This window comes from Mytilus edulis, chromosome 8, assembly GCF_963676685.1.
Source record: "Mytilus edulis chromosome 8, xbMytEdul2.2, whole genome shotgun sequence".
In the NCBI taxonomy this organism is placed as follows: Eukaryota; Metazoa; Mollusca; class Bivalvia; order Mytilida; family Mytilidae; genus Mytilus; species Mytilus edulis.
This window is the reverse complement of record NC_092351.1, coordinates 73,640,465-73,657,006: the sequence shown is the minus strand read 5'-3', so window position 1 is coordinate 73,657,006 and position 16,542 is coordinate 73,640,465. Positions and strand designations below refer to the sequence as shown.

Genomic DNA, 16,542 nt, shown 5'->3' with positions numbered 1-16,542 from the left:
AATGTGTGGATATTTTATTTCATTTTTTTTCAAATGCAAAAGTATGCATATAAGTTTAAAGAAAGTTTGTAATTCTTTGGACATTTTAACTTGTTTTTCCCAAAAAAAATCCATTTTCAGCTTTGGTTTGGTTGTTATCTGTTTGACACATTACCCGTTTCCATTTTCAATTTTATTCAAAATTGCTTTCACAAGCTGAGATTGATATTGATTCCACAGTTCTTATGTTTATTGACCCTCTAGCATGTCTAGTCTTAATGTTTTGTGATAGTTTACGATAAAATTAAAAACAGTTTTATGCTTTCTTCTTATCAGTGCAATAAAGAAATATGGAAGTCTGGAGAAATTGCAAGAGGAGAAATTATTAAGGATGAGACAGCTTCAAATGAGATACAGAAAATGTAAGTTCATATCAGCTGTTTTTATAAAGTTGAATAACTTCTCTAATTTTAAGATCTGTAAAGCTGCAGAAATGATGATATTCATCTGTTTATAGGTTTTTAACATACATGATGAATACTTTAAGTTGTTATTACTTTGTAATTGATCTATAATGTGATATGTTATAGTAAATTTACCTTTTATTACTTGTGTAAGTCTTTTCACAACTTTTTCAATGTTAAATTTCTAGTAGTTTTGGCCAACAAGAAAAAAATTCAAAGTCTCAGTGCCCTTTTTAATTTCTTTTTTGTTTTCTCACAGAGAATATTTTATTGTGAATGTAACTTAATTGATTAACTTAGAATAGCCTGATAACATTTAATAATTGTTCCATTTTTAGTTCCCTTTTCTGAAGCTTACTACAAAGATTATATTGACAGACATTACATCTACTATGATAAAAAACCTGAGCAGGTATGTTGTGTCTCATAGTCTAATATAGCTGACTATACAGTATGGGGTTTGTTCATTGTTGAAGGCCATAGGGTGACTTATAGTTGTTAATTTGGTCTCTTGTTGATAGTTGTCTCATTGGCAATCATACCACATCTTCTTTTTATGCCCCACCTACGATAGTAGAGGGGCATTATGTTTTCTGGTCTGTACCTCCATTCGTCCGTTCGTCCCGCTTCAGATTAAAGTTTTTGGTCAAGGTAGTTTTTGATGAAGTGTAAGTCCAATCAACTTGAAACTTAGTACTTATGTTTCTTATGATAAGATCTTTGTTTTAAAGCCAAATTTGAGTTTTTACCCCAATTTCACGGTCCACTGAACATAGAAAATGATAGTGTGAGTGGGATATTTGTGTACTTGGGACACATTATTGTTTATATATGATCTGATATTGCTATGTGTTTCTTTATTCTACATTAGCTAGAGGTATACATAGTATTGGGGAGGGTTGAGATCTCACAAAACATGTTTAACCCTGCCGCATTTTGCACCTGTCCCAAGTCATCCTCTGCCCTTTGTAAGTCTTGTATGTTTTGTAATTTTAGTTCATTAGTATGTTTGGAGTTTAATGTGACGTCCATTTTCACTATACTAGTACACAATTTTATTTAGGGGCCAGCTGGGGGCCAACTCTAGAGTGTGGAATTTTCTTGCTGTGTTGAAGACCCATAGGTGGCCTTTAGCTGTTCTGCTCTTTGGTTGGGTGGTTGTCTCTTTGACATATTCCCCATTTCAAAATGTGTCTGGTGACCCGGCCATCCAACCAAAATGGCTGCCAGGGTTAAAAATAGCACATAAGGGTAAAATGCAGTTTTTGGCTTATAACTCAAAAACCGAAGCATTTAGAGAAAATCTGACAGGGTTAAATTGTGTATCAGGTCAAGATCTATCTGCCCTGATATTTTCACATGGATCGGACAACCTGTTGTTAGGTTACTGCCCTGAATTAGTAATTTTAAGGAAATTTTGCCGTTTTTTGTTATTATCTTGAATATTATTATAGATAGAGATAAACTGTAAACAGCAATAATGTTCAGCAAAACAAGATCTACAAATAAGTTTTATGACCAAAATAGTCAATTGACCCCTTAAGGAGTTATTGCCCTTTATAGTTAATTTTTAGCATTTTTCATAAATTTTTGTAAATTTTTAGAAAATATTTTCCACTGTAATTACTGGGCCAAGTTCATTATAGATAGAGATAATGGTAGCAACAAGAATGTTTAATAAAGTAAGATCAACAAACACATCACCATCACCAAAACACAATTATGTCATGAATTTATCTGTGTCCATTGTTTAATATGCACATAGACCAAGGTGAGTGACACAGGCTCTTGAGAGCCTCTAGTTCACAATGCTTATTCCCATAAAACACAGATCAAGTTTGAAAATGGGTGGCGTCACTTTTACAGTTGTAAGTTATGTCCCTTTATAAAAATACATTTTATGCAAGAGGAGGTTCAACCTATGATTTACTTATCATTTTCAACTATCACAATAATTGAGATGTAACAACAGCCTTTTTAATTGTAAGATTCAAAAGATCAATTTTAATTCACCAATATGGGATATAATATTTCCTTAACTTTTACAATGTACAAACCATAAAATGAATATAGCTTGCTTTATTTTCCCAGCCAGCAGAAGATCAAAAGGAAGCAAACTATAAGTGGACATGGACAGGCACTGGTCAAGTTGTTGTTTCCTCTATATGTGTGTAAGTTTAATCACCTTATCACTATTTGTCCGCAATTACTGGACATCACAAAGGTTGTTTGTTGTATGATGTCAAAAATTCAAGCGTTGTAGGTTATCAAGTTAATTGTCACAGCTTCTTAAATAGTAATAATAAAATTGAGAATGGAAATGTGGGGAGTGTGTCAAACAGTCAACAACCAGACCAAAGAGCTGAAAACAGCAGAAGGCCACCAATGGGTCTTCAATACAGGTCTATATAAACAGTATAACATGTGTTAACTGTAATCGTGTTTATTTTGAAATAAAATTATTTAATGAATGGCAATTATTATTTTGAATGTATTGAACCATAAAATTAATTTTTGATTCTTCACATTGAATAATTCGCACTATCAAAAGTAAGGCTCAAAGAACTTTTTATATTGTTCATCTTAACAATAACAATGTATACACATGTTGGGTGATATGAAAATTATGGCTAGAAGCTAAGGGAAAGTGTCGTTGTCAAGGTAATTAATAACGTCTTCATAGGTAAAATAGCGATAAGCAGATTATTATTGATCATCTCAACTCGATTGCTTTTTTCACTTTCGCCATACCCATAATCTATAAATATAGAAAAAAAAATTGAATATCATATCCATTTTGTGTGAATGATAGTTGTTGTTTTCTATTTCAGAAATTTTTTCAATGTGATAATTAAAGGCTTTGCGTGGGCTTTCACAGGGTCATACAGTATGTTTTCTGAAATGATTCATTCAGCTGCCGACACTCTTAATCAGGTTAGTGTGATTTAGACGCTGGGTTGTTGTAATGGGAGATTCTTTTCACAGTCAATCTCGTTCATGGGAGTATGTATTGTAAAAAGAAAGGGGGGGTGAAGAACTACAGACAAAACAATGGCTAAAAGAAAAACCACAAATAGCAACAAAAGACTACAAATCAAGCTGCATTGGATACGAATAAACCTTATGCAAGCATATAAGAAAAGTGAGGGACAGATCTTTGTGTGGAAAATTAGAAATAAGACATTTTAATTTAATTTTGTATGTAACACATCTTCAAATCCCGCAAAGTGGAAAGGGATTAATATAAGTTGCAAAACTTGTTTCCCAATCCACTATAAATATATATGTTTAAAAAAAAAAAAAAAAAAAAAATAATTTGCTGAAAGTTTTTTGTCATCTCATAGACCTAATTTTGTCAAGTAACTGTGATGTCATCAATTATTTTTTTTCATGCTTTACTCTTTAAAAACGGATTTATTGATAATAAGAATTAAATAATGAGGAATGACTGTAAAAAAAAAAATGTCTTATTCAAAATAATCTCAGCAGGTTATTCAGTGTGCACCACATTTTAGAGGTTATATTTTCCATAGATAGAAAAATATAACAGTCATTCCTTAATAAGTAGCACGATTTGTGAGTGTAGCTGACATTTTTTTTTTTCATAATACTGTTAAGCTTGTGACTGAATGTTAAATGTATTCACACAGATTATTCTTGGTATAGGACTGTACCAGTCATTTAAAAAGCCAGATTCTGATCATCCGTAAGTTTTTAAATTACCAATTAAGTTCCATGGATTCTTCTTTTATTCATTAAATGGGAATGCATGATTTTTTGCTCATTGTTGAAGGTAATGTCATACTGTGCGTTCAGTTATTAATTTCCACATCATTTGGTCTTTGATGAATTGTTATCAATATCTCATTAGCAATCATACCACATGTTTTTATTTAAACTGTTCTGGAAATTAGTAAGCTATTATAGAAAAAGTGCAAAATCTTTCTTATACCCGCTACGATTTTTGTCATGGAAGCTTGACAAATGACAAAGGGGTCTTTCTTCTATCAGCATAGTTAATGTTTAGGTTCACAGTCTTTGGTTTAAGTATTTTAGACATTCAACCTTGTCAAACTTTCACAGAATTTTAGGAAACTTGGTCAGAAACATTTAAAAAATCAAAATGATCTCTAGTCAAAAGATAAAAAATTTCAATTTTTGATTTTGCAGTTAACATTTCACTCAACACTGATTGCAGCATTGTCAATTTGACATATATACTATCGACAGTTACAATCTGAATTTAATTTTGGAGAATTTAACCCATAATTTAAATCTAAACTCCAAGATATTTAATTTGAATTACATCAAATTATTTTTATATCCATCACTTACATGTATTTAAAAAAACACAAATTTTGTTTTACTTACTGAGCTGCATTGCTTTATTTCAAGGATATGTATCATGTATATGTTCTTTCAAAATATTTCATGAGTTTTATTACATGTTCTTTTGTAGATATGGATATTCTAACCTCCGACATGTGTCCTCCCTCATCAGTGGAGTAGGAATTTTCTGTATAGGTACTGGTTTTTCTGTTTATCATGGTATCCAAGGACTCCTCCACCCACAAGAAATGGGATTAAATATATGGGTTAGTAAATAAGATTGACATAATTAAATCAGAATTCTGTTTTATGAATGTTTCCGCTAACTCTGTATTGATTGGTGCCTTTTTCTGAAGGTAAAATGCCTTATGAACACGTGGAATGGAGATCCAATTATTTTCTCCATTGAAACGCATTGAAAATGATTGTAAATAAAAAGAGTGCTAATCATGATACCTTGGGACTTCTGGTTCATATTTTGAAGTTTCTAAGTACAATCTCAGTGCCCGATGACCAAGATTCTGTTGCAAAATTTTGTTTTTATTGACATATTCTATCATATTCCAGGGAAGAATAAAGGCTAGAAAATATGGCAATTTACTCTATATACTGACACCAGATTACATTTAAATCAATCAATTTTTTTCAGAAAATCTAATCAGAAGCCTACCCTTTCAATTCAATCTACATTCATTTACAGAACTCTTAGGCTTGCTAATGTGACCTGCAGAATTAGACATATCACCAGGGTGTACATAATTTAAAATGATAAGCTTAAAATAATTAGGCAAAATTTATAAATAAAATACTGTGGATTCATTTATTTTCATGGGTATCAACTCTGTGGATTGCTGAAAACTTTCTATGTATACAAAGCCTATTGAAAATCTGTTATTTGTAACACAGTGTGGTTCAAGCGTAACAATGAAACTCACGAAAAGTGGTATCCAAAGAATAATAATGAATCCACAGTAAAGCTTCCATCTGCTGTAATTCAGTGATTCACCCCTCTAAAAGTATTGATTTATAAATGAAATATTTAACCATTTATATTTATTTTCAGGCACTTGGTACTCTAGTTGGTAGTTTAGTATCAGAAGGAGGTAGGTTAATTACATTGAAAATGGAAATGGGGAATATGTCAAAGAGACAACATTCCGACCAAAGAGCAGACAACAGCTAAGGTCTTACAGGTCTTCAACATAGCGAGAAATTCCAGCAACTTAATAGCTATATTGTGGATACAGATATTTCCATGGATACCAATTTTTATGGATAAATTCTATTTTCATGGATACTATATTTCCGGGTTTTTCCAAAATCGTCATATGCACAAACCTATAGAAAATGTGTACTTTGTTAAACACTTTTAATTTTAATTTACATACAGTCGAACCTCGTTGTGTCGAAGTCGAAGGGACTGAACCGAAGTATTCGACTCATCCGAGGTTCGAATCATCCGAGGTCGAGTGTCGTCATAAATTTTGAATGCATGAAATACGGTATGAGATTTGTTTAAACTAGATACAATGAGCAGTGTGCCTTTTTTTTCTATATGACACTTTATAATTGTGTATTCAATCTCCATTTTTGGTCTTTCGTAATAATTAAAAACACAAGTACAGATACAAATCATGCACACATAAAATCAATAGTCTACACAAATATTTACAAAGGTCAGTCGCTATAAATTCTGAAATCACTCGCGGCAAGAAACAAGTTCTGAACGGTCTCTGATGAGGTGGTCTTGCTTTACAATAAATTATTATGAATTTATTATAATTGTCCTAATCCTTTTATCTATAGTAATTAATGTGTTTTAAATCTCAGGATTTTTTTAATCTTGGCTTGTGCCATTTAATTTCGTTTTGTAGAGAGCCGTGGTGTAGTGGTTAGTGCATCGGACTACTAACACAAAGGTTCCTGGTTCGATTCCTGTATGGGATGAAAATTTCAGGGACTTAATTTTCGGCTCTCCCTTGACACCATTTGCGAGTATGGTCTTGAGGAAACGATGATAGTCCGTCGGACGGGGACAATAAATGGCTGACCCGTGTTAAGAGAGAGCCATATCTCTTGCATGTTAAAGACACCCTTGTAGATATCGAAAAAGAGCAGGCTAATGCTGCTACAAGGCAGCACTCGCACCCGCAAAGTGGAAAGGGATTAATATAAGTTGCAAAACTTGTTTTCCAATCCACTATAAATGAATATGTTTAAACTAAATTCGTTTCCTTTTTATCTCAGGTGCAAAATGTTCAACACACCAACATTCCGCTTGAACGATCAACAAAGGTGTTAATTAGCGGTCACAATAAACGTGTCATTTTAACTGTTATACAAACAAGTATGTTTACTCAGCTTTAATCTCTTTTGAAAAATGATTAGTTGACATAAGAAATACATCCGACTTAAATTTTTATCATTAGGTCTGCATCTTTCGAAAATTCTTACTTTCGAAGTTCAAGACATCCTGGTCAATTTACATTGATTTTACTTGACGGGACTATAAAATTTACTTGACTTAACCGAGTATTCGAATCAACCGAGTTCGACTCATCCCAGTTTTCGACACAACCGAGTTAGACACAACGAGGTTCAACTGTATAACCATGACGTCCACAAAATTTGTTATCCCATGAAAAGTACTGAATCCACATTACTGCATAACATCTGCCTACTAGGGGCCTATCTGGCCAAGTGTTCTAAGTAGTTACTATTGTGATAATTGGCCAGTCAACACTACTGAGGTTGTGAGTTTAAACCCCGCTTACAGAGGTGCACTTGACTCCAATCTTTATTGACTATTATTGTCAATTTTCTTGAAGGTTGATGGTTTTCTCTGGCTCCTTCCAGCAATAAAAACTGGCTGCCACAAAATAGCCCAAAAGCGGTGCTAAAAAGTGGCTTTAAAACACAAAAATCTAATCAGCTGCCAACTTATCACGATTCAGGTATGAATTACATGAGTTTAACTCATTGTCCAAATTGAATTTTCTAGATCATGAACAAAGCATTAGCACAAAAAGGCTATATTGCGGCGAGAGCTAATTCGAATATTTTTCACAAGTTAATTGTTAGATATAGAAAAAAGATGAAGAACTGAACAAAATAAAATGTAGGTTTTTAATATTTGATGTTAAAGCGTATGTATTAATATTGATTATTATCAAAATTGGTTTTTCATGATATCACCTTTTTATCTCCTGATTAATAACCACATTGAAAACAATAGAAAAAAGACATTCTTCATACTATCACAATGCTTATGTGCTTATTTAATTTGATAATGAGTTTTATAATTTATTTTTAGCTACACTATATTTAGCTGCTTCTCAAACAAGGAAAAGTGCACAAAAACAAGGAATTCAGTTTTGGAAATATGGTAATTACTATACATATAGCATTGAAGACATTTTTCCTGAGTTTATTGACTGAAAATGTAAATAGTTCACTCACAATGATATATAAGTTAATTATTAATTAAGTTAGTACCCATACATTAGATTTGAAAAAAAAGGGACAAAAATTTGTGATGTCTATGACGCAATATAAAATAGGACACAAGTCTTAAAGTTATATGAAACGAGTAACTGGTGAAAAATAATGTTTATCCAATTATTGAACCAATGCATGTATATATCATAAACTTAGTCTTCTGTGCATGATTTTATTATTTTTTACGCAAATATATGGTATAATTATCATTTTTTATGGCCCATTTATGGGCATTATGTTTGTGGTCTGTGCGTCCGTTTGTCCGTTCTTCCGTTCTTCCATTCGTTCATCCGTCTGTCCCGCTTCAGGTTTAAGTTTTTGGTCAAGGTAGTTTTTGATGAAGTTGAAGCCTAATCAACTTGAAACTTAGTAAACATGTTCCCTATGATATGATCTCTCTATCCCATTTTCACGGTCCACTGAACTTAGAAAATGATAGTGTCGATGGGGCATCTGTGTACTTGGGAGGCATTCTTGTTTTTCTCTCTGTCTGTTATGATTTAACAAATATGGTAGCTCATTAAATGCTGTGTTTTGACTCCGAACAAAAAAGCATGGATATTGAGCACGTGTAAACATGTACAATCAGATAATAGTTTATTTCAGTTACAGACCAATGGGTATTGCGATCTACAGATTTTTACAAGAAGGTTCATGTTAAGGTCACTTTGCATACCGAAAATATGTCGGGGAATTGCTTCCTGGAAGCAAGCAATTGAAAAAAAGTAAACTTCTTCTAAATGTGGACAAATTAAAGAATTTTCTTCAGAAAAAAGTATATGTACATAAGTTTGATAATGGAAACTATCCATTTTGTTATAAAAAACATATGCATCATTATTTTTCATTTGAGGTTTCATATGGCTTTAAGAAAAGGACACATATGTGAAAGATATGGGACAAAGAAAAAAAGACACAAATTTAAGAAAAGGAAATAGATTTGAGGCTTACATGTACAAAAAAATGTATTATATTAAAATATTACATAAACTTTTTTGTTATGAATTTCAGTTTGGCGTGGATATGATCCTAATACAACAGTAGTGTTATTAGAAGACTTAGCGGCAGTCTCAGGGGTCGTCATAGCATCAGGTTGTATTGGTTTAACATGGTATACTGGTAACCCACTGTATGATTCTGTAGGGTCAATAGTAATAGGAGGATTACTGGCAGCAGTAGCAGGTGTAATTATTAAAACTAACTCAGCAGCATTATTAATAAGGTGAGAACTAATGGAAAATAAAATTTTATATGTTATTTTTTTTCTTATTCAATGTTATTACTGTAAATTCAGAAATTATTGTGTGCATTTACTATGCCATTTTGTCATTTCAAACTTAAATGTGATTTTAAATTATTGAGAAAAATCCTTTTTAATTCATATGAATTTTTTTTAATGTGAGTTTATATTATTGTGACCATGACCATTTTTCGCAATACTAGTATTAAAAACATCACATTAATTTCTGAATTTACAGTAAGTGAAAAAACAAACTGTTAAACAGATAAATGATATGACAATCCTAAAACAATTTACAAGAATATTCATTTGAGTCTATGAAACACATTTATCATTTTATAGCAATAGAAAACTTTTGAAGTTTGATTTTTTAGCATTTTAAAAGACTTCAAAATATTTAGTAATAGTTTGATATAGATATTGCTGTACTAGTTTTATCAAAATGTCTGCCTAGAAGGTAATCAAATTAATAAACTCTTGCAGAAATGTACTTTGAACAGAAGTTTAATTATTCAATTTTTTTTTTAGATCTATACCATTAGAAAAGAAAGATGAGATTAGTAAAGATCTGGAACAGGACAGAATGATAAGGTAGACATTAGGAAGATATTTTTATGTTTTTTGGTCCGTTAGTTCTTAAGTTCTTCCATCTGTACAGCTTTAGGTTAAAGTTTTGATTAAGGTTGTTTTTGATGAAGTTTGAAAAGAATATAAAAAATTCAAAAAACTTGAACCAATCACTTTCTTGGAAAAATTTCAATGGATACAAGGCAGTTTGACAAACACTACTTTTGATCATTGAGAAGCTTAATATTAACAGTACAACGTAATTAAAACATTTAGCTGATTTTACAGAGTTATCTCCCTGTAGTATCAGGTACAACCTTATTTTAATTTCTTAACTGGCACAAGCAGAAAAATAACGTGAATATAAAAAATCATTGCGAATATGTAAAATTTGGATCATTCCTTATAAAACCACATCAAGTAAATAAAAAATCATGAAATTAAATAGTCGAGAAGTGGAATTGAAAGTGTAAAACGCGAAATTATAGTATAACAAAAGTGAAGACTTTCTAAAATATAACAAAGTTTTGTTATTTTAGATCTTTACATGACGTGAAAGCCACAGAGATGGGTGGTCAGTGAAAGTTCATATAACATGAAGTTTTGTTATTTTAGATCTTTACATGACGTGAAAGCCACAGAGATGGGTGGTCAGTGAAAGTTCATATAACATGAAGTTTTGTTATTTTAGATCTTTACATGACGTGAAAGCCACAGAGATGGGTGGTCAGTGAAAGTTCATATAACATGAAGTTTTGTTATTTTAGATCTTTACATGACATGATACCCACAGAGATGGGTGGTCAGTGGAAGTTCATATAACATGAAGTTTTGTTATTTTAGATCTTTACATGACATGAAAGCCACAGAGATGGATGGTCAGTGGAAGTTCATATAACATGAAGTTTTGTTATTTTAGATCTTTACATGACATGATACCCACAGAGATGGGTGGTCAGTGAAAGTTCATATAACATGAAGTTTTGTTATTTTAGATCTTTACATGACGTGAAAGCCACAGAGATGGGTGGTCAGTGGAAGTTCATATAACATGAAGTTTTGTTATTTTAGATCTTTACATGACGTGAAAGCCACAGAGATGGGTGGTCAGTGGAAGTTCATATAACATGAAGTTTTGTTATTTTAGATCTTTACATGACGTGAAAGCCACAGAGATGGGTGGTCAGTGGAAGTTCATATAACATGAAGTTTTGTTATTTTAGATCTTTACATGACGTGAAAGCCACAGAGATGGGTGGTCAGTGGAAGTTCATATAACATGAAGTTTTGTTATTTTAGATCTTTACATGACGTGAAAGCCACAGAGATGGGTGGTCAGTGGAAGTTCAAGGCTGAAGTCGATTTTGATGGCAGAGAAATAGCCAGAGCATACCTCTATAAATTAGATATGGAGCAGTTGTTAAAAGTAAGAACAATGTGAAGTCAGCTTTTGGAAACTGGTTTATTTAGGAACATGATATATTTATAGATTATCGTTGATCATCTGAATGAAATTGTTTTTTAAGTCCCACCTAGGATAGTAGAGGGGATTTATGTTTTCTGGTGTATCCATCCGTTCGTCTGTCCGTCTGTGCTGCTTCAGGTTAAAGTTTTCGGTAAGGTAGTTTTTGATGAATTTGAAGTCCAATCCACATGAAACCTAGTACACTTTTCCCTATGATATGATCTTTCTAATTTAGATGCCAAATTAGATTTTTGACCCCAATTTCATTGTCCACTGAACATAGAAAATGAAAGCATGTGTTTCAGGTTAAAGTTTTTAGTTAAAGATTTTGGTCAAGGTAGTTTTTGATGAATTTAAAGTTTATCCAACTTGAAACTAAGTACACATGTTCCAGGGCTCACACTACTTCAGAATTATAGGGAGAAGTGACTTCTCTTTTTGAAACTGATAGGGAGAAGTGGTGAGATTTGAAAGAGAAGTGCTCATTCGCGCGGTGCGCTACAATGTTTGGATTTTACAATAGTATAAAGGGCCATATGTAAATAATGTTCTTTTTATATTGTTCAATTCATATCTGAGTAAAAAAAATACAATTAAAGTAACATTTGAAATTAAGTTTTGTTTAAGTTTTACTAAGGTTCTTGTGAGAAACTTATTTCAACTAAATATCTAGCACTAAAAAAAAAATTATTTTAAAAAATGTAAAGAAATTATAATATATCATTATTACAATTTAATAAAAATTATCTTGTGTATGAAATTCAGTGTTTCTCATAAAAAAATATAAAAGTTATTAAGCTGGGCCATAATATATTGAAATTAGTATAATAGTCTCAGAGTTAAGCAACTTTAATCAATAGTTTGAAACAATCCATAAAAAATATAGGGAATTATATACACCAATCAATTAGATGTAACCAAAAGTCTCTTAATGTGTGTGGAATGCGTAATTTTCCCCTTTGGGATCAATATTCTTCTGTCAGCTGTTCCGTCAGTGCGTCCGTAGTAATTATTGTAAAAGTACGAATTTCGGTCATAGCTGGTCCGGTTCAGATCCGTAGTTTAGAAATCGGTCAATGGCGGACGAATGCAAGAAAATTTACAAAAATAAACGATGTTTGACAAGTTATTTGAAAAGGAACATGACGTTTTTAATGCAATAAATGGATTAAACATTTACTGGAGGCAACTTTTATCACGTTTAAATGAAGTAACAAACTTATTTTGCCGCCGAATTTTAGGTTGATGTACGTTTTCGAGTAACAAGCACCGGAACTTGCGAAAATGCATGAAGTGATAAAAAGTTGTATTTCTATCAAATAACCTGCTACACACTGCGAAGACAATGCTTCAACCTCTTTTCTAAAGATAATGAATTGTTTATGTCTGAATTTCTTTAATTATCAATAAAAAATTGATGTTTCATCAACTTGGTAAATATTGAAAATGTCCGATGACGGAAGCGACTGAAAGCGAGTATCGTCAAGAACAGGGCGACTTGATTTCGCTTTTGGGGGTCGGGGAAAGCGAAGTGACGGTCGGGAAGGCGACTTCTTCGCCCAAGTCGCCTGGTAGCGTGAGCCCTGATGTTCCCTATGATATGATCTTTCTAATTTGAATGCCAAATTAGATTTTTGACCCTGATTTCAGGGTCCACTGAACATAGAAAATGATAGTACGAGTGGGGCATCCGTGTATTATGGACACATTCTTGTTCTTGCTTCAGCCGATACGGCACCTGTTAAATGTTTATGCCCACTTGTTTAAGCTGTTGCATAAATTTTACATTAAACTGCATGTAACATATATATTTTTTCAACACATGTATTTTGTAATTTAAACCAATAATATCAAAGTATAACTGATTTCTAAACTAACTCAAAAAGCTTACAAAGATATGACCTTTTGAAGTAAAGCAAAAGACGATGCAATCATTAAAGATGAAGAATTTTGTATTTGTCACTTGAAATAGAAATATAGGGAATGGTGTTTTTACTGTTGTTCTTGATCTAAATAAAGGCAACAGTAGTATACCGCTGTTTGAAATTCATAAATCGATTGAGAAAAAAACATATCTGGGTTACAAACTAAAACTTAGGAAACACATCAAATATAAGAGAACTACGACACAACAGAAACACAACACACAGAAACGAACTATAATATAACAATGGCCATTCTCTGACTTGGTTAAGGACATTTTAAGAAAAAAATGATAGGTTGAACCTGGTTTTGTGGCTAGCCAAACCTCCTGCTTTTATCGCAATGTTAAATATAACATTAAAATGACAACATTACATGACAGAACTACAATACAAACAGATGGGAGAACATATAGGACAGAGAAACACTCAAAAGTCACAATGATACCTTATGTTTGTTTTTAGGAGATGCAGGATTTACAGACATCCACCGATGCAGAGGAGTTCATGTTGAAACATGGACAACAGTTAATTGATTCCCTTGGTGAAGAAATCGATAGAATTGAAAAATTATTAAAGGTATTTTATCAAGTTTATGATTAATCTTTCTTTCATCACGGCCTCCACCAATAAAAACTGGCCCCAACAAAATAGCCTAAATGCAGGACTTAAAAGTGGCGTTAAAACACAAAAATTCAAAAATCAAAAATCTTTCATCACGTTTTTTTACTATCAAGAGGTTTTGTGGTTAAGGTCACTGCATACAGAAAAGCCTTGGAAGAATTATTATAAGGGAAGGCAATAATTCAAAAGCAGTACATTTCAGAAGATTTTGATAAGGGTGACTGTGGAATGGCAATATGGTTACCGTATGTTTTCGAGCAAACAACAGTAAAACCCTGGCCAAAGATGGTAGTTTGTTTGGCTGTAAGGGATTCAGACGCTTTCAGTAACTTTCAATCAGAAAATAGGGATGTTAAATGTGATGCCTCATGTAAAAGGGGTACCACACTTTGCATATGAAGAACCATTGCAACAACACCAGAGGGGTTTGTTGGTGGCCTGTTGCAAGGCTAAATGTATGCCCCTATCTTATATACCCTCATTTTCTAAGGCAGTCCAAATTTCATCTTGGACGGCAGTTTCTAATACAGAAATATTGTCCTAAACCAACAAGAAATAATTGCCACTGGATGTTAAGCAACCAACAATCATTCAATCAATTTTGATAAGATTGTAAATGTATTTTATAGTCAGACTTAGCCATTGTAGTATATAAAAGCTTTATTTTTAAATTTCAAGTATAAATACATGTTTATGACTCTAATGAGCAATAAATTAATGAACACCTTAATTAATGTTTATTTATTTTACAGTCCAAATATCCTGAAATAAGACATGTTGACCTTGAAGCCTTGTAATGACAGCAAATCATCTCATCTCATCACTAGTTTTGTGTTACTCTCCTAGTTTGACAGCAATGATCAGACAATAATCTGTGTCCACACTTATGCAATCTGTTTATTTATGTCTGGTATTACAACCAAATATCATTGCCATTGTTGTACGGATCTATTTTTCATATATATGACACTATGGTAAAACATCATGTGTCTGACTGTCATGACAAAGATTAAAACCAAATTCAATAAAGTCGACTTTTTCATGAGGGATGTGATGTGATTAAACCATGTTCAATGTTAAAACTACATTCAATGTTAAAACCACATTCAATGTTAAAACTAATTTCAATGAGGCATACCTGCCAACTTCTAAAAATCTCTATGAGGGCAGGGTTCTCACTTAGGAGTTCAATGCATCTTTTTTTTTGCCATTGTGAGTCTAACAGTAAGAAGAAGATATTTTATTGCCAAAACAATATTATACAGTCTCCATGACCTAATAAACCAATGAACTGATATAAGATTTTGATTACTTTTAAACTTTTGCTGAAAAATAATATGTGTGTTCAGTTTTCACATACTATTTTCAATCGTGATGCATCTTTGGTCTCACCATTTTTTTAAATGGTGAGTCCAGGACTCATGGAATTGCCTTAGAAAGAACCTTCATTAGGGATGAAAAATGTTAAAACTAAATTCAATGTAGCGTACCTTCCAACTTCTTAAAAACCCGAAGAGTTCTCTTAGGTTGATATTTTTTGGTTTGGTTATAATTTGCTCTCTGAGCTTCTCAATCATGTGTAACTTCTGTTACATATATTTTTTTCTTTATTATATGGTGTATGTTAAAGAATGACTGTCAAGTTTTATATGTTGAAGAGTATTTATTATGTCATGTGTGTTATGGAATGTATTTTATACTATGTTATGCCAGAGAATGTCAATACAATATATACCAATGTTTTGTTTATATATATATTAAGATAATTGTTTTTATGTTAGATTTTGCAAAATGATGTTCATTGTGCAATGTGTGCTTGGAAAATATTCCTTTTTATTATGTGTGAATAATTTTGTCCTTTATTTAATACGAATCAAAGAATATATGAGGAAGAAAACAATTAGACAGCATTCCAACAACATCAAAAAACCTAAGACATTAAGAGTGGAGGTATAACTTACCCAGGGTATATAAGTTTTTGAGAAAAAGATCTGCTATCAAAACCATAATCTATGTAAATTTAGAAATTATTGTGTACATTTGTTATCGAGATGTTTGAAAAAAGGACAAAAATGCTAGATAAATTATTTAGATTTCACACAAATCTGTAAACTGTTATATATACCAGATATGAGAATTTGAGGTTTGATTTAAGTATTCTAACCAAGTCCTATTACAATTTATTGGCAATAATTAAAAACTTCCGAATAATTTCTGAAATTAAAGAACTGCGATTTTATTTTTTTGGGATATTGAGAAAATCCTGTTTAATTTATATAAAAATTTCGAAATACGAGTTTAGATTATTGTGATTATAACCCTGTCGCCTTTTTTGCAATAATATCTGAATTTACAGTACATAATATTTTCACTTTTAATAGAAAATATCCCTTATATCTGTATGTTCATGAGATTTTTTTCATATTTAAAGATGAAATAAAGTTTAAAGCTGAA

The 16,542-nt window shown here is 32.0% G+C and overlaps 1 protein-coding gene across 3 annotated transcripts in view; it reads left to right on the top strand.

Annotated features, from left to right (window-relative positions):
• The window catches only part of LOC139486247 (proton-coupled zinc antiporter SLC30A9, mitochondrial-like), a 24,609-nt gene extending 8,067 nt beyond the window's left edge, over window positions 1-16,542 (top strand). Inside the window, exons 6-18 of one of the 3 annotated variants that reach the window (XM_071271027.1) lie at window positions 316-401; window positions 782-855; window positions 2,535-2,614; window positions 3,275-3,377; window positions 4,094-4,149; window positions 4,903-5,038; window positions 5,836-5,875; window positions 8,086-8,157; window positions 9,282-9,492; window positions 10,039-10,101; window positions 11,377-11,503; window positions 13,930-14,043; window positions 14,841-16,542. In XM_071271027.1, coding sequence (XP_071127128.1) covers window positions 316-401; window positions 782-855; window positions 2,535-2,614; window positions 3,275-3,377; window positions 4,094-4,149; window positions 4,903-5,038; window positions 5,836-5,875; window positions 8,086-8,157; window positions 9,282-9,492; window positions 10,039-10,101; window positions 11,377-11,503; window positions 13,930-14,043; window positions 14,841-14,885 — 1,207 coding nt within the window. In that variant the 3' untranslated portion in view covers window positions 14,886-16,542. Of the gene's footprint in view, window positions 1-315; window positions 402-781; window positions 856-2,534; window positions 2,615-3,274; window positions 3,378-4,093; window positions 4,150-4,902; window positions 5,039-5,835; window positions 5,876-8,085; window positions 8,158-9,281; window positions 9,493-10,038; window positions 10,102-11,072; window positions 11,262-11,376; window positions 11,504-13,929; window positions 14,044-14,840 lie in introns of those variants that run through there. The other 2 variants (XM_071271025.1, XM_071271028.1) reach the window with 2 other exon arrangements.